The sequence below is a fragment of the Lepus europaeus genome, chromosome 6, assembly GCF_033115175.1.
Source record: "Lepus europaeus isolate LE1 chromosome 6, mLepTim1.pri, whole genome shotgun sequence".
Lineage (NCBI taxonomy): Eukaryota > Metazoa > Chordata > Mammalia > Lagomorpha > Leporidae > Lepus > Lepus europaeus.
This window is the reverse complement of record NC_084832.1, coordinates 71,634,550-71,660,805: the sequence shown is the minus strand read 5'-3', so window position 1 is coordinate 71,660,805 and position 26,256 is coordinate 71,634,550. Positions and strand designations below refer to the sequence as shown.

Below are 26,256 nucleotides of genomic sequence, written 5' to 3'. Positions count from 1 at the left end.
TGACCTCCTTGGCACACTGTACCCTTGGTCTACATATCTCACTATCTGGAGGTCTGCTCTTGGGTTGGAATAGTTAATGATAGAAATTGTCACTTGGAGGCAAGCAGGGAGGTAGAAAGCAAGGCATCTCTAACTTGCCAATAAATGAAGATGAGCAAGCCACATCTTTCCCCCCAGAGTATCCAGAGTCAGTTGACTTCCTGAACTTCCTTTCTGTTGTCTGCATCCTAGTGGTTCTCAAATGTGGGTGTGCATCAGAACCACCTGGAGGGCTTGGGGATGCCCAGGCTGCTGAGCCTCTGATAAGCAGATCTGGAATAGGCTCAAGACTTTGCACTGCTGACATGTGGTCAGGTGATGCTGCTAATCTCAGCACCATTGTGCTCTTTCTTGAAACGTGTGCCATGGACTACTAAAATCATCCTGAGTACTTGCTGAAGCACAGGTTTACCTCCTTAGTCAGAATCTGAGGGAGTGGAGGTCAAGATGACAAACTCTGCCAAGTACCCAGGTGATTTCCATGAACTCTAAGCTGATCTCACTGCATTCCCAGTTAGCAGTCTCATTTTGGGGTTCCATCCAGATGAGCTATGCTATTTAATGAATTTATTTATTTTAAAGGCAGAAATATAGAGAAGAGACAGAAAGAGAGATCTCCCATCTGTTGGTTAACTCTTGAAATGCCCCCAAACAGCCAGAGCAGGGCTAGGCTGCAGCTGGAAGCCAGGAATTCAATCCAGGTCTCCCATGTGGGTTTCAGGTACTGAAGTAGTTGAACCATCAACTGATACCTCCAAGAGTGCACATTACCAGGAAGCTGTAATAGGAAGGAAAACCAGGACTCGAACTCCGGTACTCTCACATGGGATGCAGATGTCCCAAACGGTGCCTTAACTGCTAGGCCAAATGCCTGCCCCAGCTATACCATATTGAGAGTTCTCAGCTGAATCTTAAATCAGGAGGGGTTAACAAGCTGCAACTCAAGTACCAGCTGTTCCCTGAGGCTGATCCTGAGACTGGATATGATGTTGGCTTTGCTGTGGGAAGGGGGCAGGGGCTGCCCATTGCTGCCACCCTTAGAGCTAATGTCAAAGGAGAAAGTGGTCTTTGGAGACCCATCAAGGGAATAGTGGTAATTAGTACAGTCCTAAGAGGAAGGTGATTCCAAACCAAGTTGGGTGTAGCCATCAATCTATTAAGAGTTCCCTCTTAGGCAGCCCCAGCTGAGAGCTCTTTCCATGCTACCCTGGGTGATGCTGTTGAGAAAAAGGCCATTGTGTAGGCCCTAAAGGTCTTTGTCCTGATTTACAAGAGCTGCTCTGAGTTTCCAACAATTTATTGCCCATTTTATAAAGAATCAGAAGACAGAAGTTTGAAATTTCCCAATAAAGAAATAATAGATGTTTGAGAAGGACATGTCAATCATGTATAATGATCTTACTAGACACATATACATAAAGCAAATGATTATATTGTACCCTATGAACATGAACAATTATATGCCAGTTAAAAGTAAAAAAAGTAAATTTGCAATCTACTTAATTAAAAATTAAACTAAAATCTACAAATTTTTGTCTTCATGAAATCAAGTGCCAATCACTTTGATGTTTGCACCATTTAATGATTCCCATTCAACAGTCTGTATCATGTAATATACAATTCCCTTTAATAGTGACACAAATCTCATACCTAAAACCAGCACCATCAACAACAAAAGGCACATTTGCATAGAACCAAAGAAGGCGGAGCTGAGATGCTAATCCTGTGAGGTCACAGCCAGCTCCCATAGCAGCACCTGAACTCTCGAAGGGCCACGGCAGTGGCCACGGCAGTGACCACTGCCCCATACGATCCATCTCACTGCTTTTAGCACCAGACACAACCACGAAACTGAGGCCAGAAACAAAAATGTGCCAAACAATGGTTCAGGGAAAACGTGTTGGACATTCTTTGTAAGCCAGACCCAGGTAGAACAATTATTTTGGCAGTAACTTCTATAGCCTGGAAGATGAACTTCCATGGCAGAATAACATAATTTAGTAGTGCACTTCTATCTGTGGGCCAATCTGGGTTTCCTGAGCCTTCACTAAGGAAGTTTTTCCTAGTTTGCTTCTTTTTCTTACAGCCAACATGCTAGACTCCTAGACTCCGTTAAATCTGTTCATCCACTCTACCATGTTCTAAAATTATCACCGGAATCTACACCATGTTAGAAACCTCACACTGTGGCTTCACACACCCTCTCGTCATCCTGCGTCAGAAAGCAGGCCATCTCCTCTGCTGCTTTACCTGAGCTCGTGGAGGCCGGGGATTTGCTGCGCCGGGAAGGTCCTGGGCTCTTGGTGGTGCTCCTGCGGGACGATGAAGCTATTTTGGTGTAGGAAGTGGACTTCACCATACGACATTCTGGAGAAAGAACAACAACCAGCATTAGGTTTGGGTAACAACACCCACACCATCCCAGAATGCTCAAGAGACCTGGGGTAGGAATATAATAGCATCCTCAGTCACACCTGCCTCCTGCCAATATCAGGCTTAGCTGTGACAATGGAATCAGGAAAACGAGAAAGGACAAGGTGAGCTCCCTAGACACTAAAGTCAGTAATGCTCCATGACCTTCTTTTCAAAAGCTGGTAGAAAAGTGGAATTAAGTGAGTTTATTTCGGTGCAAAAAGGTTTTTTTTTTTTTTTAAAGGATTTTATTTATTTTAATGATAGAGTTGAGAGAGAGAGAGAGAGAGAGAGAGAGAGAAAGGTCTTCCATCTGCTGGTTCACTCCAGAGCTGAGCCAATCCGAAGCCAGGAGCCAGGAGCCAGGAGCCAGGAGCCAAAATCTTCTTATGGGTTTCCCACACGGGTTTGGGGGCCCAAGCACTTGGGCCATTTTCTACTGCTTTTCCAGGCTATAGCAGCAAGCTGGATTGGAAGAGGGCAGCCAGGACACAAACTGGAGCCCATATGGGATTCTGGCACCACTGGTGGAGGCTTAGCCCACCACACCACAGCCCTGGCCCTGCAAAAAGGTTTTGAAATCTATGCATTCTATGCAGTTTTCTTGATATGCCTTTCATATGAACTTTAAAAAAATGTATATGAGAGTGAGAGAAGCAGAGAGAGAGAGAGAGAGAGAGAGATCACACTCTCATCTATTGGTTCACTCTCAAATGCTGAGACTAGACCAGGCCAAAACTAAGAAATTAGTCAAGGTATCCCAGGTGGGTGGCAGGAACCTAATTGCTTGAGCCATCACTGCTGCCTCCCAGAGTGTGAATAGCAGGAAGCTGGGTTCAGAAACTGGAGCTGGGCATCAAACCCAGTTACTATAATATGGGTGTCTTAAGTGCTAGAATAAATGCCCACCCTTCAATGAACTTTTTCAAGATTCCATGTACGAGCAAATTTCAAAACTTTCTTGCACCCAAATAAACTTAACTTTTAATTCCATTTCCTATGAACTTTTGGAAATACCCTTGTATTTTGGGTCAATTGGGAGTAATAGACTCATAAAGAATTGCTTTTTTTTTTTTTTTTTTGGTCTTCTCTACATCTACTTCTTGAGTTATTTCTATATGTGTGTCTCTTTTAGAATAAATTGTTCTTTCTGCCAAGAAAAATGTAGGAAGAAAGGTCAACCTTATAAATCCAGAAATTTGATGATGGAAGTTTCTGCTCATCATGACAGATCCAAGTTTATTGTCCTAGGGGGGTGGGGTCCTCATAGTTACTCTTGTGGGGCTTCACCATGTGTGGGAAATGATGGCATTGGCTCAGAAGCGGTGAAACTGAGGAAGAGGTGGCACTGCCCAAGGGCACTGTGTGAGCCAGTGCCTCTACACGAAGCTGCTGGAGAGTCTATGTTATGTGTGTACAGTAGTTCTTAGCCTGGTGTTGAGAAACAACTTCACTTTTGTTGGATTTAAATCCTAAGGGCTCACGTTCATTACTTTCAATACTGCTCATCCTAAATAGCAAAGACCTTTCTATTTTCCTCCTAGTGAGCTGCATTGACCAATAATGATTTTGTACTAATCCACCCATCCTGTTCTCAAGAAACCACTTTTAATGATGTTTTAGAAAATTGCAAGTTTTTTTTAAATTTTTTTATTATTTTTATTTTTTTTTAGTTTTTGACAGGCAGAGTGGACAGTGAGAGAGAGAGAGACAGAGAGAAAGGTCTTCCTTTTTGCCGTTGGTTCACCCTCCAATGGCCGCCGCGGCTAGCGCGCTGCGGCCAGCGCACCGCGCTGATCCGATGGCAGGAGCCAGGTGTTTATCCTGGTCTCCCATGGGGTGCAGGGCCCAAGTACTTGGGCCATCCTCCACTGCACTCCCTGGCCACAGCAGAGAGCTGGCCTGGAAGAGGGGCAACCGGGACAGAGTCTGGCGCCCCGACCGGGACTAGAACCCGGTGTGCCGGCGCCGCAAGGTGGAGGATTAGCCTAGTGAGCCGCGGCGCCGGCTAAAAATTGCAAGTTTTTAATGATAACCAAAACACCCCCCATATAACCCATGATGCTTTTTTGGCAAGAGGTTATGCAAACTTTTAGAAATGGTTCCTGTTCATTTATGTATTTAAACAACATTGGCATTAGTCTATACATCTTGACCTGCTACCAGCCTTTTTCACTCCACCGTATCTTGTAAGCTTTTTCATTCTCTTTCTTTATGTCTGTAGAGCAGTTTTCTACATGGAATACAATGTTTACTTAACCAAATCCCTACTTGCTTTCAGTATTTCACTATACTAATTACTCAACAATACTCTTGTAAATGAATGTGCAGTTATTAAATTATTTCCTTATGCTAGATTTAGCCCCTGACACCCAAAATTTCATTTCTGGCAACTAGAAACCAAGGGTACATTATAAGTGCTCAGGAATATTTGCTGAATGAAATGGCTTTGGTGGGTTGAAAGACAAGTACTTTGAAACAAACAAACAAACAAACAAAAAAAAAAAACTCTTGACAAGTTGCTCTCTGAAAGTTTGACCCAAATTAAACTTTCTATGAGTGGTCATTTGCCTGACCCCTCACTGAGGTTATATATTATATTAAAAAAAAAACCTTTGCTGAATTCTAAACAAGTATTAGATCACATTGCTTGAAACCTGAATTTGCCCACAGTGTCGTTCATGTTTTTCCACATACATGTTAACCATTTGAGTTTCTTCTTTCGCAATGACTTATTCAGACCCTTTGCTCAGTTGTAGTTGGGATGTTCTTTTTCATATGGGTTTGTAAAAACATATCTATAGGAAAAATTTACCCCTTAGCCTATCATGTTATAAATGTTATCTTTGTAAGTAGTTGTTGACATATGTTAGCCTTTAAATTTTTTAAAGATTTATTTATTTATTTGAAAAAGCAGCAGCAAGAGAGGGGCAAGACAGAGAAAGTGATCGTTAATCTGCTAGTTCACTCCCCAAATGCCTGCCACAGCCAGGGCTGGGTCAGGCTGAAGTCAGGAACCAGGAATTCCATCTGGGTCTCCCATGTGAGTTATATGGCCCTAAGTACTTGGAAAATCCCATGTGGGTTGTATGGACCCTAGTACTTGGAGCATCATCTGTGGTTTTCTTATACACATTAGCTGCATCAGGGCAGCTGAGACTTGAGAGCAGTGGCTCGACGCACTGTGCTACAAACCAGCCCCTGTGTTAGCCTTTTAAATGTGGTATTCTTTAGAAGTACAGTAGTTTAACATTAAAGTCTAATCTATTAGCTTTTCCATCATGTGTTTTTTAAACCACTTTATACTTCAGTAACAAAGAACTCAGAATCATTCCAGACCTAATGCTGATGCTTGATTTTAACTTTGAAGTTTTTCTTCCATATCCATGCATTTCTAGTTTCTAAGTTCAAAACATGTTTTTTCATTATACACTCTGAATGAATAAAATAGTTTATATTGTTTAGTAAAAAGGGAACATGAGTGTCTATGAAATGCGAATGTTAGAATCAGAGATAGCACATAGAGGAGAGTCTTAAGAATTTACTTGGTGCAAGCAGGGAAGATTTCAGAAGAGAAAGAAGGCTGGTAGATGGATAGAAGTGACTGTGTCTTGGAATATAAGTATTTGTGGCTTCCTCTGCCTGTGCTGGGGGCCCAAAGCAGAGAGAAATGGACCAGGACATTTCTGAGCCTGCTTAGTCTTCCCCAACAGTTACTTGAGCCACTGTTGGCTGTGCTGGCTTCCCCAGATGGCCTTGCAAGAGATTTCCATTTCTTAAAAAGCAGAAAAAAGACCCACACATGTGGGAACATCTAAAAGAATTAAATTATAGGAATAACCAAGAAACAGAACATCAAACATCAGAAGAGATGATATGATTGGAAATACCAGGAACATTTACATGAAACTATAATGCCAGAGGGTGTGTTGGCAGAGACTTAAATTCATAAAACAGAACCTTGGGATGTGTGAAGATCTCAAATCCGCTCAAGGTTCTGTCCATACAACTGACCACACATCCTGGAGTTGTCCCAGTTTTTGGGCATCCACCTAGCCTTGTGGAAATTTTGTCAAGCACCCACAGTGTGCCTGACATTAAGAGCTGCAGGTATGATGCAAGACAGTACAATGTTTTGGAACCTGAAACACTCACCACACAGTAGTAGGAGCACAGAGTCTTTCTAGCCAGTAAGACTTCTTTTTCCTAATTTTTATTTCATTGACTTCATGTTTGAAAAATGTTAATTTATGCAACAAATTGCTTTTAAGTAATAATATATTTTCTCATTTTAAATCAAGACAAGGGCAGGATGACCAGGACTTTTTGTTTTAGGTCAGGACATGTAGAGGTCACATAAATTTAAAATAATAATTTAAAAAGCTCAACACATCTAGTTAGCAGGAATGAAAACTTAAAATAGAAAGCTACCAGATGGTGCACATTGTTAATAACACCCATCTATGAGCCACAACATGAATTAAAAAGTTGATTTTAGGGTTTGTCTCATGCTGTTTGCCTTGGGTGCCAGAATTGCTGGTCACGGCTCCAACTACCAACTGGGGCACCAGATCAACATCACAGAACCAATGTTAGCACACTAAGTTGACATCTTTTCAGCTATTAGAAAGAAACTAGGTATTTTGGTTAGACAGCTCGGTCTTATCAGAGCAAATATAGGCATTTCATTACATTTTAAAAGTATTCAAAAGAATTCGTGGGCTGATGCCATGCTTCCAGTTTCCTTTGCTTTTTGTATACTGGGTTTCTCATCATACTATTAATCAATCATGATTATTCATCTGCTAGTCTGCCTCTCCACACTTTTACTCCGCTGAGCCCTTACTGGTTCCTGGCATAATAAAACACTTCTAGTAGCTGCTAAATAGAGATTGGTCTGGAGTGCTACTGATCCTGTTACTATTTGTGTCAACTCCTGGTGTTCACTGAACTAATCCAACTTTTCATTTTACAGATGGAGAAACTGAGTCTCAGCAGGGCTAAAGGACTTACATCAGAACCTGAGTCTCTTGGGTCAGTGGCTTCCCCACCATTCCACGATCTAATGGTATTCCTCTGCGAATAAAGCCTGAGAAATTCTCTGTGCTCAGGACAGGGACTGACAAAGGGATGATGATGGAGAGTGGATAGGACCACAGTCAGTCTCACATCAACATCAAATTGAACCTTTTAGATACTCAGACTACCTTTCTTTCAAACTGTCAATTGTATCAGGAAAGAAGAAACAAAGAACTATCTTTCAGAAGTGGATTTCTAATGAAGTAATAGCTTGGGGGAATCACGGAGTCTGAAAGATAATTACAAATATTATAAATCTTGTACCACTTGCCTTTAGGATAAGTGAAGCTTCCTGAGTCATGCGGCAGGTCAGAATAATTCTGAAAGGTCTGCATTGAATAATAGAATCAGAAACAACAAAAAAAAATTCACAGTAACTGCTTTTTTTCCTGGGGTCAAAATAAACCCAGCTGAAGAACATTGCAGTGCCAAGCCATAAATTACCAGTAAAAATACAAAAAAAGTCCAAACATCTTTTCCACTAAAATTTAGATTTTAAATATTTTAATTAATTTAATGGGAATTGTGTTTTATAATCATGAAAAATGCACTGAGGAGACACAAATGCTGAATTACTTTAGAGAGAATGCCAAAATCTTTGTCAGCTTAAAACCACAATTTAGAAACATTGTGAGTAATAGAATCTAAGTAGCCAGTGAATAAAAAAAATTGTTCCCACAAAGGACATTTTCATAGCCTCCAGCTAGGAAGAAAGTGGCACCCTCTATTCTCCCTCTCAGATAGAGGGAATCACTTCTTTATTCTGGTGATTTTGGGCACCCCTGTCATGATCAACTGTCTACAAAGCTGCTTTCCTTTGGCTGTGGAGACCTGGACAATGCAGACTCTTCATGGAAGGTGACATGGAAAGACTGTAGCTAAGCCAGCTGGAGGGGGCTGACAGACTCCTTACTAAAGAAAACAGTCCACTCAAATTACAGTCATCCCAAGAGGTTGATTCTAGGACCCTACCCAACCCCCTCCCATGAATACCAAAATCTGTAGGTGCTCAAGTACCTTAAATAAAATGGCATGGTATTTGCATAGAACCTAAGAGATCATCCCATACAGCCTCCTGTATACTTCAAATCATCTCTAGTTGATGTACAGTACCAAACACAGTGTAACTACTATGTAAATAGTCATTGTACTGAATCGTTTAGGGAATAAGGATAAGGAAAAAAATCTGTACAGGCTTGGTACTGACACAATTGGGGAAAATATTTTTTGATCTGGTTTAATTAATCCAATTTGGTTTAATAATTTGGTTTACTCCACAGATGTGGGACCTGAAGATATGGAGAGCCAACTGCATGGGAAAAAAGATCCAACACATGACTGGTGACTGAACTTCCCACAGCAAGCAAACAAGATCTGTTTAATCTCTGCTTTAGAAAGTTCCTTTGATAACATTTTTAAGATTTATTTATTTATTTGAAGGGCAGAAGCGGGGTGGGGGGGAGAGAAAGAGAGAGAGAGAGAGAGAGAGAGAGAGAGAGGTCTCCCTCACCCCCCAAATGGCCACAAGGGCTGAGGCTGGGCTGATCTGAAGCCAGGAGCCTCTTTTGAGTCCCCTGAAGTACAGGGTCCCAAGCACTTCAGCCATCTTCTAGTGTTTTCACAGGTCATAGCAGAGAGCTGGATCTGAAGTGGAGCAGCTGGGACTTGAACTGGTGCCCATATGGGAAGCCAGCACTGCAGGTGGGAGCTTTACCTGCTACACCACAGTGTTGGCCCCTTGAAAACTTTTTGAGGTGAAAAATACCATTCTCCAGAAGGTGTATAGTAACATTAGCTTTACAGATGTTTTGGGGACTTGGTAAAATAGAAGTTGAAATGTTTGCCACCTGCACCCAAGTCATTCAAGAAATGGGCATTCTGTGATGGACAGATTTAGCGACAACCCAGATGGTGGTGTGTAGGGAGGAAGGGGAACATCTTTGGCTATGTTCCTGTTGGCATGAGACTCTACTTCAGCAGAACCTCCCTCCACTTAGGAACAGTTGGTAGGTAGGCTGAAGTGTCCTACAAGGTGCTGAAGAATAGAAACTGACAGATTCCACCGCAGGCACCTACAGCTCACCTGAGCATGCACAGCACTCCTGCATTGCAAGGGGCCCCCTGGAACCTTTTGGAGAACCCTGAACAAGGCAATGATGAATGAAGTCCTTGGGTTCTAGATGACCTTGGTGACCTGTTGCATATTGGCTAGGGAAAGCTTTTTTAAAATTTTTTTTATTTTTATTTTTTGACAGGCAGAGTGGGCAGTGAGAGAGAGAGGCAGAGAGAAAGGTCTTCCTTTGCCGTTGGTTCACCCTCCAATGGCCGCCGCTGCCTGCGTGCTGTGGCCGGTGCACCGCGCTGATCCGAAGGCAGGAGCCAGGTGCTTCTCCTGGTCTCCCATGGGGTGCAGGGCCCAAGCACTTGGGCCATCCTTAGGGAAAGCTTTTCAACCAAGGGATGTTTTTACTCCTGGGATCTCTTTTTGGAACCTGCCAGAATAAAATTATTCTCAGGCAGAGACCTCACAACTTCTCTCTGAATTCAGTTTTCCTGAACTATCAAGGAGATGGGCGAGTTCATCTGGAGAATCCATCACAAGCAGCCAATGCCTCGTGCTTTCTGCCATACCCTAATTACAGAGACAAGCTTCCTCTTACTCTGGCAAAGGTGCAGAGCCTCCAAATGGAATAATATTCCTCCCTGTTGCTCTATGCAAAAGAGAGTCAGGAAGCACAGCCAGTTCTAGAGACTTTTTATAAAAATGGCACAAGCTCAATAATGAAAAGAGAGAACTAGCAATTCCGGCTGTCTCACTCTCCAACATGTTGCCCTAGCAGTTGGAAGGCCTCCCTTTAGGAGGATCAAGGCTATCATTGGTTGTTGGGTCATTTCTCTCCTCGAATCAGATATGTTCTGTGTATATGGGTCATCCATCTCAGTGCCCGGGGGATTCACCACATCCCATCTCAGGGGTTTTGCAGCTTCCACAGTTCCTGATTAGTCTCCAGCTTGTCTGCTTGGCTGGGCTGAGCACAGCTTTCCTGGTAGACTTCACCATTAAAGTTTATTTCCTACAGAAATACAAGGACTTTCATACTTGACAGGAGCATTATAGCAAATGTAGCGCCTCAGAGGAAGGGTCAGCCTGCATCTCCCAGCTGCACATCCTGGAAGGACTGAGCCTGTGTTGTTTCTGCTCTACCTGGCTTCTGAATCAACCTGGCATCACAGTAATACTGCCATCACTACCGCCTGTAGGGCTTGGAACAAGTGCGACTTCCCTAAGCCCCATATGTAGCATGTCTGTGATAAAAGCACTTCAAGATTGAAGCACTCTAAAACACAGCTTTGAAACAATAAGGTCCGGGGGCGGGCGTTTAGTCTAGCAGTTAAGATGCTCGTGTTCCACATCAGAGTGTCAGGGTTTGATACCTTCCTCTAAGCTCTCTGCTAGTGCACACCCTGGGCAGCAGCGGCAATGACTCAAGTAGTTGGGTACCTGCCTCCTACGTGGGAGATCTGGACTGAGTTTGGCCCAGCCCATCCCCAGCCTTTGCAGGCATTTGGAGGGTGAACCAGCAGAAGGGAATACTTCTCTCTTGGTCTCTCAGGTACGTAAGTAATTTTAAAGCAAATAATACTATCTGAAGCCAACTGAGTTGGAACAAAGGTATCAGTTGGAATGACTGATTTAGCGAAAGAGTAAAAAATCCCAGAAGACTGCAGGCTAAAAATACAGGCACGTGTGTGTGTGTGTGTGTGTGTGAACCAGCACCTGCACTGGCTCAGCACAATTTTCTGAACACCCAGCAAGCACTCCAGCTGGCGCCCACATGCTCTGCAAGGCGGGGCTCCGCCCTCTCGGCTGAGAACTGACAGTTACGTAACATCTGCAGAAGGCCTCAGGGCACTTGGATTTTTGTATTAACATCGCTGGAGTCACTGCTCAGACCTACTGTGCGGGTTGTGTATTACTAGTCAGCTTCTTGTTACTCTAATTCAAATATCCCTGAGGAGTTTTGGAGCAGGATTTATTTTGGTCTACAATTCAGAGGTTCACAGTTCAGGATCAGGCAGCCCTGTGAGTCTGGCATCTGATGGAGGAATGGATGTGGAGGAATTATCTCTCCCAGGAAGCAGAGAGAGAAGCTAGACAAAGCTCAGCCTGAATAACCAGGCTTCTCGTGAGGCCCACCTTCTGTGGGGAAGCCCCCAGTGACCTAAAGACTCCCCACTAGACTCACCTCTCAGACACCACAATCAATCAGGTCTCCACCCTTAATCCATCAACCCTTAACAGTAAGACTTCAGAGTTTAAACATCTGCATAAATTTGGGGAGCTATGTTCTGCTCAATGCATAACAGCTTTTATGACTGATTCTCCCTTATAAATTCTCCCTTTCATTATCAGTCACATAAGAGAAAAGTTCATTTGTTACTCTATAAGAGTCCCAGGGCTACATGGGGGTCCCAAAGGGTAGGTCCTGGTACCCAGGTTCTGGGTCTTATTTCTGTCTCCTTTGAGTGTGTTCATCCACATGATCCCACTGGGCTCATCTTGCTGTGTCTGAGATTTAGCCTAGTGGAGAAAGGGAGAAAAGAAATAAGGCCTCCAGATATGAGGCAAGAAAAGCTGCCTTGTGCCTTAGGCTAGCAGATCTTCATTTCCTGAAACTGATTCTTTTCATCCCTTCTAACATATCAGTTACACTATTTAGTGCCTCTTGCGGGTTGCAAACTTGGCCTCTACCTACTAGGTGCCATAGCAACCCCCTAAATGTGATGACCAAAAATGGGGTGCATTTTGCCCCTAGTTAAGAGTGAGATGTCTTCATTAGGCTACTGGGGCCCTCAATTAATTCCTAAATTCATCGTTGGAGGTCCACCTCCCTGGACCACTAAACATTGTATTTTGCATATTCTTTCTGCAGGTTATGAACATTATGGATTGATAGGCTTTAATGTAATCACAATACTGTAGGTGATACAATAATCAATCAATGCTGAAGGGTCTTCCATATATTGTCTGTTAAAACTGGATCAGCATGGGACTGGCCTTGTGAAGGGATGTTTAAGTCCCTGCTTGCGATGCCTGCAGCTCATTGTTAGCCCATATCAAAGTGTTCACGTGAGTCCCTGTTACTCTGCTTCTGATCAAGTTTCCTGCTAATGCACCTGAGAAGAAAGCAGTTGATGGAGCAAATATTTAGACCCTGTCACCCATGTGGGATACCCATATGAAGTTTATGGCCCTTGGCTTTGGTCTGGCTTAGACTATTGTGGCCATATGGGGAGTACACTGGCAGATGGAAGATTTGCTCGCTCGCTCGCTCGCTCTTGCTCTCATTCTCTCTGTCCCCAATCCTCTCCTCCCCCCACCACGCTCCACGTTTCCAATAAATAAATCTTTTTAAAAATTGGATCAGTACTCATTGCCTTATTCACCTCTGAAAACACGGAGATTTGAGATGTTGGTGATTTCTTTTTTGAGAGTTTGGAGAACGGAGGTCATGGGCACATGTGGTAGAGAAAGGCGACTTCTACACTGCCCTGGGCAAAGCAACCACTGCAGAAGGGCCAGGAGCATGGCCCGTGACCAGCTGCATTCTAAGTCAAGCCCTTCAAATTCCAGGTATTACCTGACTCCTGAAACACCTCTTTTGGAACCCATTCCAAAATAGCACAAGTCAAGTCTTTTCAGCAGTGTGCCAAGCACCCTGCAGGAGATTTCTGTTTTTACCCTAGTAGGATGAAGGATTTACAATCCCAGTCGTTAAACTTGGCAGCATTGCCTAAAAACAACATAATCACATGCATTTTCCCTGCTTTGAAATCAGAGTCTTGTCTTCCAAATCTCAAATATAAGTGCCATTGGTAAGTTTGCTTTCCCATAAGAACTCTACCTCATCGGCAGTAACACATGTACTAGGAGCAGCCTTTCTCTCTGGGATTTTCATCGTGTGTTCGGCTGCTTCTTCACTGGCTGATACAGCTTTACCAATAGTTTTCTTTGTCTTTTTGAAAGTAATGCAGGTACAAAAGCTGCAAAGTACCTCATGTCTGGCTTTGAGCCTCTTCTCATAAAACCTCAATGAGAGGTTTGAATAAATAAGACACCAAGAACCTCTCCTCTCCATGTGTTCTATGTTCCACATCATTCAGGCAAAGTGCAATGCCTTCTTAAGTTTTCATAATAATCCAACCATCGTCAGAGATTGAATATAGAGATGGACAAGGGCTGCAGCATATGAAAAATAGACCCTTGAGCCCCCACTTGTAGCAACTTGTCCAGGAAAACAATTCTTTCTGTAACAATTGGCCAGGAAGGCAGCATACTATCTGTCAGATTTGTGGGAAGTCAGACTGCTATCTCTAGTTAACACTCAGGAAGCCAAACAATAACTCCTATGACAATCATCCCCAAAGGACCAGGACTTGATTAACTACTGATGGTTTCCCTAATTGTTGTCCCCATTTTCAACATAGTACCAGTTAGAAGGAACCAAATATGCCCCCTAACTGGTCCCATAGAATGCCTCACTCCTAGTCACCTGCTGCTTCCCATGCCAACAGCCTCCATCAGGGCACACCTGAGCCTTCCCATTTTCCACTGTCAAGCTTTCCCACTCCTCTGCCTGCCTTTGAGTCTCTACTCCAACTCAGATGATGGTGGCTGACTCCCTGCTATAGTAAACTCTGAATAAATGGCCTTTGCTTTCTCGTTTGGTCAGATTGTTTATTTTCTTTCTTTTTCTTTTTTGACAGGCAGAGTGGACAGTGAGAGAGAGAGAGAGACAGAGAGAAAGGTCTTCCTTTTTGCCATTGGTTCACCCTCCAATGGCCGCTGCAGTCGGCGCATCTTGCTGATCTGAAGCCAGGAGCCAGGTGCTTCTCCTGGTCTCCCATGAGGGTGCAGGGCCCAAGTAATTGGGCCATCCTCCACTGCACTCCCTGGCCACAGCAGAGAGCTGGCCTGGAAGAGGGGCAACTGGGACAGAATCCGGCGCTCCAACCGGGACTAGACCCCGGGGTGCCGGTGCTGCAGGGTGGAGGATTAGCCTATTGAGCCGCAGCGCCGGCCAGATTGTTTATTTTCACAACACACGTGGCTCTCCCTTGCCTGTAACTGAACCAATGGGCAGTATGGAATAGCAACTTTCTCTTTCTCAATATTCAGACCTCACTTTCCTTGGGGGCCGCATTTACATGCCACCCTTGAGATCAGCATACCATCTCTCTGCCAGGTGGTCCTCTAGCACTGAGCCAAGAAAGCATTTCTTCAGCTGACCGTAAAACAAAGTAAGCAGCTTCAGTTGAGGGGCAGGTTGTGTGAAACAGGCTAACCTTTATCTTCTAGGATAATGACAACAGTCTGCAAGGGAAAGAGAGCTGATTGTGGAAACAGCAAATTGCCAACCTCACTTATTCTGCAATTCTGCTCACTGGGTGACCTGGCATAGTGGTGAGCATCATTTGAATTTCTTTCTCTCTTTATATGTCTTTCTCTCTCTTCTTTTTCCAAAGCGTGTATTAGTTTTTTGGGATTGCCATAGTGAACTGCAACAAACTCAATGTATCTTCAAATGATTGAAATGTATGTGCTCACAGTTCAAGAGCTGCAAAGTCTGCCATCAAGGTGTGGGTAGGTCCACAGCCCCTCAAATGATTTAGGAAGATTCCATTTCTTCCGGCTTCTGGTGGCTCCAAGCAATCCTTGGCTTGGTGCTACACATCAGTTTCTGTCCTCACCTTCACATGGACTTCTCTGTGAGTCTGGGTAATCTCCTTTATCTCTCTTATGTGGACACTGGTCAAGAATTTCAAACCCCCCTGGCTAATCCAAGATAATCTCCTTCTCTCAAGATCCTTAATGATCTCTACAGAGACCATTTTTCCCCCCAAATAAGGAAACATTTACAAGTTACTGTCTTTCAGTGACTATCATTTCACTTACTATTGTGTGTAAGATGCAACTTGATATGTTTTTCTTGAAAACTTTTTTCAAGAAACCTGTTTTTATGCCACTGCTTAAAATTCTTTTATGACTCCTCATTGCTCTTTCAGAACATCCTTAGCATAGAACATAAAACCCCATGTCTATCTCTGCTTCTCTCTTCTTGTCTGCAGATGCACTGTTTTGGTTTCTTAAATGTACTAAGTATCCTCCTGCTTCCAGGCATGAGAATATTAATTTTCCTGCACAGGGAATAGTTCCTCCCTACCACCACCTCACCTAACTTCCGCTCACACTTCCAGGCTCCAATTCACTGCCAAATATTTACTTAGTTCTTGCTGTTTTAGATGATGGATGTAGTAGCAAACGAGTAGCCAGGACACCTTTCCTTATGGAAGTAATACTCTTATGGAGGAAACGGGTTTCAAACTAACAAAAATAAGAAGAACTGATTTCCCAAGTGCCTTGCCAAGAATTAAAATGATGAGTTGACAGACTGATTATTTTTTTTCTATACTGGAAGTCAGAGAAGAGCTCTAGGTATGGGAGAACCCGCAGCTGAGCTCTGGATCCAACGTGAAGCCAGCCATGGGTAGATCAGAAGGAAGAGAGGAAGATGGGGCCTGGATCAAGGCGGGATTTTACTCTAAACAAGATGGGAAGTGGTGGGAGAGTTTCCAGCAAGGGCAGTGATGTAATTAGAACTGGGTCTACAATGACCACTCTGGCTGTGTGTGCAGGAAAGATTTCAAAGCGACTAATCTGGGTAACAAAGGATGGTGGATTGGCCTAGGGTGAAGATAAAGGAAATGGATGAAAGAGAACCACTTGGGATATGATGAGGGAATAAAGTCTGTAAAGCCAGAGGATGCCTTGCAAGAGGGCAGGATGGGCCTTGACACGCTCTTTGTTGTTGCAGCAGCAAGTCCTGCTTAGGGCTTGCACAGTGCTGAGGCTTCAAACAGCAAAGTACAGGAGAGTCCAAGAGTATACATGGCCTAAGGTCTTTCTGCAGGATATAAAGAAGATTTTCTAGCTCTTTAAAAAAGCAGATCTCTTTCTCTTTCCTGGACATACTGAATTGGGATCATTGGAGGTATGACCTGGGGTATTAAAAAAATTTAGAAACACAGTCAGTGTGGGTCCACAGACTGGAAAACTTTTTCCATTCTCCAGTATATGGATTACAAATAAATTTTCTTAATTACTGAAGGAAATTTAGAGAGTCAGGATTTGAATTAATTATGCAATGTGGCATTTGGGGGAAAAATGTCTAGACTAGAATTATGAGGAGATGAATTAGTAAGACTAATCAGTCTTGAAAAAGCAACAAACATCTCTCTTATTTTCAGATTTTTCCCCAACTCAAATTTGCAAAAGCAACAAACTGTCATAAGATCCAGGTGAAAGCAGACTTTGGAAGAACAAGTTGTCATATTTACTGATAATTGTGACCACCTGTTTTCATTAACTAGAAGATGAGAAGGATCTGAAACACAGATAAGAGACAAGAAAAAAATGGATTACGCAAGAATGGAGAGCTAGAAAATGAGCAAGAATGTCTCTTAGAGAAAAGGAAAGAAAGAAACACAACATCAACAAAAGAGCATAAATGTGCAAATTGAAGTTAAATATGAGTTCTCTTCTGTGGTGATGGTTTCTTTATGGCTGACTTTGTACTACTCATGCAGAAGAAGGGTTAAGTGAACACTTTCTGTCCAATGGCCCCAAAGCTCAGTTTCTAGCCAAGGCCTGAATGGGTCAGGAGCAGGTCTGGATGGGGTAACCTGGGAAAGGAGAAATGTTTGAAGTTTCTGGGCTACACAGAGATGCTAGCTGAGAACACCAGGTATGTCATTCACAAAAGGTAAGGTATTGCTGTGAATTATCCTGCATGAGTTTATGACCGTAGTTTGGAAAACAATGAGGTTCACTCTTTTTCCATTAAATCAAAGTCTGAGGCTCTGTGCTGTCCAACAGCTTGAGCTACCCTGGTTAGGGATGTTCTCTGGCACTTTATGTTTATGTGACCTGCAGGCCTGTGGCTTCCCCATCACTCAGAAAGTTGCAGAATCTGACACCCCATCCCACAGTGACCAATCTACAAAATGCACTTTACCAACATCCCTGGTGATTTTAACTCACATTAAATCCTGACAACTGCTCTAGAATGATGGAAGGCAGCCCTAGAGCAATGGTTCTCAAAGATTGGTGATACAGCCATCATCTGCAGGAGCATGAGAAGACAACAGATTCTTGGGCCCAGTTCTACAGACTTCAACCCCATACACCAGATATCTGGATCTTAAGCAAGCTGATTATAATTCTGGTACTCAAGGAACCATCTGAGAAACATGGCCATAGTTTACAATAAATAAAAATTAATAACTCTGGAAAGGATTATACAACAGATGAAGACAAACATCTAATTTAGAGGACAGTGTTTTACGGTAGGGTTTCCAGATGTCCCTGATAACAAGACTCACTTGGGGGTTATTATTTCTATAAATTTAAAAAATGTTTAACTGATACACCAAATTATATATATTCATGGGGGACCATGTGCTATTTCAATACATGTATACATTGATTTATGTCCAATCAGGGTAAACATATTTCACTGTTCAAACATGTATTATTACTAAACATGGGCTTATTACTAATGATTCAGCATCCCAAGTTCCTTCCCCAGATGGCATGAAGCAGTGGGTTTGGGGATTTATATTTTAAATAAGTACCCCAGATAGTTCTTATGTCTAGAGAGGTTTAGAAAAGTTAATTTACTGGAAAGTACATGCTCAAGGAAAATTCCATGTAGCAATTAAGAAGGACACTGTGCAAAGTGGGCCTGTCCCATTCAGGTCACGCCCAGATCAGTTAAAGAGGAAGGACCAAGTTCTTGGCAGGAGAAGGAGCTCACATATGAATATAAAGGAAGCTTCAAGAAAGGTAACTATCCTCTAAATGTCCTTGGAAATGGACATCAAGCTTGACTGGGAACAGAGATTATTCAAGAGGAAGGATGCTTGTGTTTGAAAAGTTAGGTGAGTCTCATGCTAAGAAAAAATATCCAAACCTGAATCCACATGATATATATGAGACTGTGTCATTACTTTTAAAAATTTTTATGTATGTGATTTTTGAGAGAGAGAGAGAGAGAGAGAGAGAGAGACTGACTCCCAATCACTAGCTTAGTCCCCAAATGCTTGTAATGGCATTGGTTAGGCAAAGCCAAAGCCAGGGAGCTAGAACTCCGTTGGGGCCTCCCAAGTGGATGGCAGGGACCCAGAGAGTATGTCAGTAGGAAGTTGCAATCAGGAGTGGAACCAGGGCTCACACCCAGTCACCCTGGCATGGTATGCAGACATCCTAGACGGCATCTCAGCCTTTAGATCAAATGCCTTCCCCATTCATTGCCTTCTTGTCTTGAGGTAAGGATAAGACTTAAGAAGAAAATTCTCCAACCAAAATCATGTTTGAGCCTGCATTATCATCTCAAAGGGAATAATAACTAATCGATTCCAAACCCAAAGTCAAAACCTTTTAGAACAGCAATAAACATTCAGATTCTTGTGTAGAAGAAAGTAATCAGATGTCACAACAAATGACAAGTGAAGTTATATGATTGTAAAGGGATCAAGTGATATTAAAGAATAATGGTACGGGGGCAGGCCTTTGGTATAGCAGTTAAATTGCTGCTTAGGATGCCCACATCTCATATTGAAGTGCATGATTCAAGTCCCAGCAACTCCATTTCTCATCCCATTAGCTTCCTGCTAATGTGCACCTTGGTCAGTAGCTAAGTACTTGGTTCTCTACCACCCTTGTAGGAGACCTCGACTGAGTTTTGGGTTCCTGGCTTTGGTTTGTCCCAGCCCTGGCTATTGCAGGCATCTGGGGAGTGAATCAGTAGATGGCTGTCTCTCTCTTTCAAATAAGATGAATGTTCACCAAATACAGACTTCTGGAGGACTCTGAACTCAGTTTGGAGGCTTGTCAGCTCCTATCCATTGAATAAGAAGTGTCATTGGGATGTCTGGCACTAGTCTCTCATTCACAATAAACGAAGTTGAAATACACAAATAAGATAGAAATAAATAAGAATTTTTAAAAATGGAATAATAGTGGATATCTACCTCTGAGAAAAATTTCATTGAGATAACATTTAATTAAGAGTTTCTACTATCAAAGAACAGAGGCAATCAGAGGTTGGTGAACTTAGCTGCTGTTTCAGGGAAGAGACAACACATATGTGTGAATCTGGCAGAACACAGAAATTAAGAATTGCATTAATATATCCCACCTAATAACTTCAAATTCATATTTTCCTACATATAAATTCAGACTTCTGGTTTGTCACCCCAGGATTTATAAATTAAAATAATCAGAGTCTTAGAATACAAAAGTAATGATAAATAATGATTTCATGCCTTGAATAATTAAATTTTTGGAAATATCTTTATGATTATTTTAAAATCATAAATAATTATTATAGTGATGGCATAAAGGGGTTTTGTACTCAAAATAATAGTGTCATCTGAGGGAGAAAATTAAAATGGTAGCAGAAGTTCCTAGGACATTAGGAAAAGCTGTGAGTTAATAAAGGTTGGGTAGATTCTTTAAAAAACCTTGTATTTCCTTCCAAGGCAGTTCTTACAGGTATGGCAACCAATCATGTCTTCCCACAATGGCTTAGGTATTATTCTAAATATTGTAGGCTTCAGAATTAACAACCTCTTGGGGGTATTAGGGAAGTACTTCTCCTAAAGAAACAATGAGTTTTAACAAAAGTCCCCCATCTGTGCCACATTAGCAATGCCTCTTTCCGAAAAGCATTCCTAAGAGCGCCACCTGGGAGCTCCACAGGAGAAATTAAATTAATTGCTGCATATAAATAAGTTTTCTGTGAATCAGTTATGCCTATGGGTTTCTAGGGTACTCTTTGAAGAAAACAGCATGAGAGAACCCAGGAAACAAGATGAAATAGATTCCTTCCTTCATAACTCAGTACACAAAGCAGCAACGCCCATACATTAGGACAGCGTCTGTACAGTCTTTGGAGAGCTTTCCTGATCCTTCCACTGCTCCAGAGAAAACAGAAAGTTATATTATTTCATTTAAGGATCAAATAGCTTAAAGATGATGTAAAAGCCCAGAGAAAAAAAATCTCACTGGTTTTGTACAAGTAAAAAGAAATTCTAGACACTGCACTTGCTAGGGTCTTCAATAGATTTTAAACTTCCCCATAGTCACTACTTGTCACGTTTCCCCAATTCCGAGAAGGCAACTGTGTTTTCAGTCTGAACTGAAACACAATTGGAAAGAAGAAATAGATCTGAGTTGCTTATATTTTTGGCAATGAAAGTCTGTCTATGTAGATAGATGCTGTTGTCTACAGTCGGTAGGTGACACACTTGTTGATGATGGTCTGTGTGAATTAATAGCTTGGAGAAACGGCAGGTAGTCCAAACGCCACCTGTTTGAGTGAGTGAAGAGGTGAAGGTAGCTGAACCAGGTAGAGACAGGCATTCCTGGTGAGTTTCTCAGTATTAGGGTGGACTTGGACATGTAAGCAGCTCAATGGGTCTATGAGTAAGGGCTGGGAGTGCTGAAACAGTGCACTACCAGCCAGAGGATTTGCCATCAGCTGCGTGACCCGTCAGATGTCCTGGTGATGTGTTCTGAGTTGTTCACAATGCTCCAAGGCTGCTGCCCTTGCTTCTCTATCACCTCCTTTCCACTTCAAGAAGGAAGATAATGTGCAGGCAAGGAGGAAGACCAAATGGGAATTTTGGAAATTCTGGTTCGGGCAAAGTGGCCCTTAATATCATTTTAAGAATAAATTTCCAGTTTACTTTGAAAAGCTGAAGAAGTTGCTTAGCTATTCTCATAATCTAATCACTTATGGCATATAAATGAGTTATTCACACACACACACACACACACAGGGCTGGGCCAAGCTGGGACCATTGCTTGCATGGAACTGCATTAGCAGAAAGCCAGAGTCAGGAGCCAGAGCTGGGACTCAAACCCAGGCACTGTGATGTGTGACTCTGGCATCTTAACTGGCATCTTACTTATCTGCTAGGCCAAATGCCAGATACCAGCTAGACCATCTTTTTAGATACACAGCGATGCCAATAAAAATACAAGGCTTCATCTGGAAGGAAGGGTGGGGAGAGGTTGGATAATGGGTCTCACTAAACAGTTAAATAACAAGCTTCCATCACGCTCTACAGCGTAGTGAAGCTACTCTAGTTCACAGCAGTGTATTCAATACTGTATAAAGCGCTGGAGCAGAGGAGCCAGTAGGCCCCAAAGGAAAAGAGAAGGAAATGGAAATGTTAATTCCCTGACTTCATCAGTTCATACTGTATAAATGTGTTGAAATATTGCAATGCACTCCATAAAAACATACAAGCATTACATGCTCATCAAAAAATGTTAAATGTTTTACATTCACATCCCTATATAATGTAAAGATAAAAATGACAAGGTTCTCCTGGAGTCAGACAAATTTCTAAACAGTTTCTACTTTCCATTTTCTTTCACATTCATAAGATGCAAAGCAGACATCTTAAGATTGAATTGATTCTTGTGGGTAATTCTTTGTGTATCACTCTGAAAACTGAAGATTTCCTTTCCTGACTTTTGTCAAAAAGTGTGATATTTAGTCTCCTGTTTCTCCCTTGTTACTTGACTTTGCTTTTAATGATCATTATCCTTCACATCAACTTCCTAATAAAATCCTCGGTTGTAGAGTTTAATTTTAAAGTACCCTCTTCATGAGCCATTTATCTACTTTCCCTTCTATTCCAAATGACAGACTTTAAATTACATCTCTGGGTACATGTGATTAATCTTCAATTCCAAAGTGAAGAAAAGAAGAAAAAGGAAGGTTAGAAACATCTAAAGCCTCTTTTAGTTTTTATTAGGAGAAAACAGACTTGGGTTGAAAACTTGATTTATTTCTCCTTAATCTATTTGAAGATCACCTTTACAACAAGGGGTCAAATAGGGCTTGAAATGAATCCCCCAAGCAGTACTTATGTAAGTCTCTGGGTTATAGCATTTCAAAGCTAATAAATATTGCAGTCTTATGAAGGCAGCCATCTAATATGACAGTATATAGGATGTTGGAGGGATTGTGGTCTTTCAATGAAAAGAGTCTGTTTAGAAGGACCACATTACAGCTGACTTTTCGCCAAGCTGCCTGAAATCAAATGATATTCTATTTGCATTTGGCCTTCAGCCATCAAACAAATGAGTCATTACTGCAATCCACAAGACAATTATCTCCAGTAATTCACAGAGTGACTGCAATAGCTAACTTGCTTTTGGTGGCCAGACTTAACTATCTTCAAATATTTACCCGATTAATTGCAACTCTATGTAAGCTGCAAGGTAAATCTGTATTTTTTTTTTTTATGGTAAATTTGATCCTATATTTCCAAAACAAAGAATACTAGGTCAAGCCACATTCATGGGCAATTACACATAGAAAGGATCATCCTTTCTTCCCTAAAATATCAAGAGATGTATTTAAGTAATAAAATAACACGTTCTTGTTGCTAGAAAATAGACGAGGAGCCTTGCTCACTCCTTCCTTCTTGGAACATCTTGCACCTGACATAAATTAAAGAGACCTAAAACATCCTCTGAGCTGAGAGGGAAGACATCACACACTGTCGTCTCTTAGCAACAGCCAGATTCTAGGGCAGCCCAGAGGGCCTCACCTAGCAAAGCATGTTGGTATACTCAAAATACAACTTTTTATGAATAATTTCCCCTGTTTTCTTGGAAATAATGTTACAAAGGTTTTGTAATGAGTTTTTTTGTAAAGATGAGAAATATCATTACAAAAATTCAAATGATGCAAAAAAATAAGAGATGAAAGCGAAATAGGAATCAGGAGCTATAATGTGCTCTGTAACACAAGAATTTTTGTGTCTTTCTCAGCTACCGCGTTTTAAAGTGTGTGACCCAGACTTGTTCCTCTTTTTTTGTATGGAAGTAAATTGATTTTTTTTCATTTTTCTTTTAGGTATTCAAATTAATTGCTCAAAATTGTGCTAGAAATCTAGTAAAGACATTTTGTGACTTTGATTCATTCCATTCTCTGTGTTTTTAAAAAAGCAATTGGTGATATAGATTATATATATATATATATGATATAAATATCATTTTTATTCGAGAGACAGAGACACAAAGAACTCCCATCATTGGTTCACTCCCCAAATGCCCACAATGGCCAGGGCTAGAAAAGGGCCACAGGCAGAAGCTGGAAACTCACTGCAGGTCTCCCACATGCACAGAAGGAGCCCAATTACTTGAGCCATCACCACTGCCTTCCAGGGTCTGTAGTAGCAGGAAGCTAGAGTCAGGAGCCACAGCTGGGTATTGAACCCAGGCACTCCGAAGTGGGATGTCAGCATCTTAACTGCTAGGCTAGATAGCTGCCCTGATAGATACTGTTTTTAAGAAGGAATTCAGCTTTTGATTCTCACTACTCAATCTGCATCAGTAACACTTTATTTTCATAAACCTTTATTACCACTTTGATAACTGCTTTCTCTCAACCTTTTTCCTTTCAATTTATAAAGAAAAAAGAAGTGACAATATATTAACAGGCTATCATAGTTAATAATGAAATGTTTATTTAAAATGCATTTAAAAGAATATTTAATGACATGTTGTACTGTTTATGAATGAAAAAGAAAATTATTAAAAAAGAGGATATAATGTGCATATATATGCAAAGAAATATTTCAAAAGGATATTTCTGAATAGGTTTGTTTATTTTTTTATTTATTTTTTATTTTGACAGGCAGAGTTAGACAGAAAGAGAGAGAGAGAGATAGAGAGAAAGGTCTTCCTCCCATTGGTTCACCCCCTAAATGGCCGCTACAGCTGGCGCTGCGCCAATCCGAAGCCAGGAGCCAGGTGCTTCTCCTGGTCTCCCATGCAGGTGCAGGGCCCAAGCACTTGGGCCATCCTCCACTGCCTTCCCGGGCCACAGCAGAGAGCTGGACTGGAAGAGGAGCAACTGGGACAGAACTGGCGCCCCAACCAGGACTGGAACCCGGTGTGCCGGCGCCACAGGCGGAGGATTTAACCTAGTGAGCTGTGGTGCCAGCCAGGTTTGTTTATTTTTTACAGATTTATTTATTTATTTGGAAGTCAGAGTTAAGAGAGAGGGAGAGACTGGGAATGAGAGTGAAAGAGGTCTTCCATCCTCTGGTTTGTTTTCCAAATGGCTGCAAGGGCCAGAGTTTGGCCAGGTCACAGCCAGGAGCCAGGAGCTTCTTCCAGGTCACCCATGTGGGTGGCAGGGACCCAAGCACTTGGGTTATCTCCTGCTGCTTTTTCCAGTCCATCAGGGAGCTGAGTCAGAAGTGGAGCAGCTAGGACATGAACTGCCATTCATACAGGATGTCTAAATAGGTTTTTTTTTTTCTTTTCTTTTTTTTTTTTTACAGGCAGAGTGTACAGTGAGAGAGAGACAGAGAGAAAGGTCTTCCTTTTTGCCGTTGGTTCACCCTCCAATGGCCACCGCGGCTGGTGCACTGCAGCCAGCGCACCGTGCTAATCCGAAGTCAGGAGCCAGGTGCTTTTCCTGGTCTCCCATGGGGTGCAGGGCCCAAGGACTTGGGCCATCCTCCACTGCACTCCCTGGCCACAGCAGAGAGCTGGCCTGGAAGAGGGGCAACCGGGACAGAATCCGGCGCCCCGACCGGGACTAGAACCCGGTGTGCCGGTGCTGCAAGGCGGAGGATTAGCCTATTGAGCCGCGGCGCCGGCCTGAATAGGTTTTAATAGTATTTTCCCCCTAAGTCAAAGCATTGGACTTAATTTTTATATTTTTATTTTTTCCATTTTCTATATTAAACAAATGTTGTTCTTCACATGTGAAAAGGTTCTGAAGTTTTAAAATATTTAAAATTTTAGAATTTACTCAAATAGTATAGAGGGCACGAAGTAAAAACTAACTCCCCTACTCCCTATATCTCATAACTCAGCACACCAAGGAGGACCTCTGGTCATTTCTTGGGTAGCTGGCCATAAAATATCAATGCATATATATACATACAAAATATGCTTTCATGTTTATATTTGTATTTATATTCTTTTGTATTAAAATATAGTACATAGTATTGATACTTTTTTTCTACTTAGCAATATATGTTGGACAACTTTCAATATTGACTAGATTCATCTAGTTCTTATTAATAATAGCATCGTTTTATACTAAATGGTTTATCACAATTTGGAAAAAACTTCTATTGATGGCTTTTACTATTTTACTCTAGATTTTTGTGATTTGTGATTATAAATAAACTGCAACAAACTCTGTAACATACTTTTGTGCACAAAATTTCTAGACACAGGTATTGGTGTTGTGGCACAATGGGTTAAGCTGTCACTTCCGATGCTGGCATCCTATATTGGAGCACGAGATGGAGTCCCAGCTGCTCAGCTTCCAATCCAGCTTCCTACTAATGTGCCTGGAAAGCAGCAGATGACGGCACGAGTGGGTTGGGCCCCTTTTACCTGTGTGGGAGCCCCAGGTCATGTTCTGGGCTTCTGGCTTCAACCTGGCCCAGCGCCAGACATTCTGGCCATTTGAGGAATAAATCATCAGATGGAAGATTGTCTCTCTTTCTGTTTCTGTCTCTATCCCTCAACTCTGCATTTCAAATATATAAATAAATCTTTTGAAAAATTTCTAGAGACAGAATTATGTGATAAATGATCAAAGACAGATCTGT

The 26,256-nt window shown here is 42.0% G+C and overlaps 1 protein-coding gene across 2 annotated transcripts in view; it reads right to left on the bottom strand.

Moving 5' to 3' along the window:
• DCLK1 (doublecortin like kinase 1) overlaps positions 1-26,256 on the bottom strand; it is a 393,955-nt gene that overhangs the window by 103,556 nt on the left and 264,143 nt on the right. For both annotated transcript variants that reach the window (XM_062194372.1, XM_062194371.1), the window contains exon 5: positions 2,290-2,406. In XM_062194372.1, the coding sequence (XP_062050356.1) occupies positions 2,290-2,406 (117 nt within the window). The remainder of the gene's footprint in view (positions 1-2,289; positions 2,407-26,256) is intronic.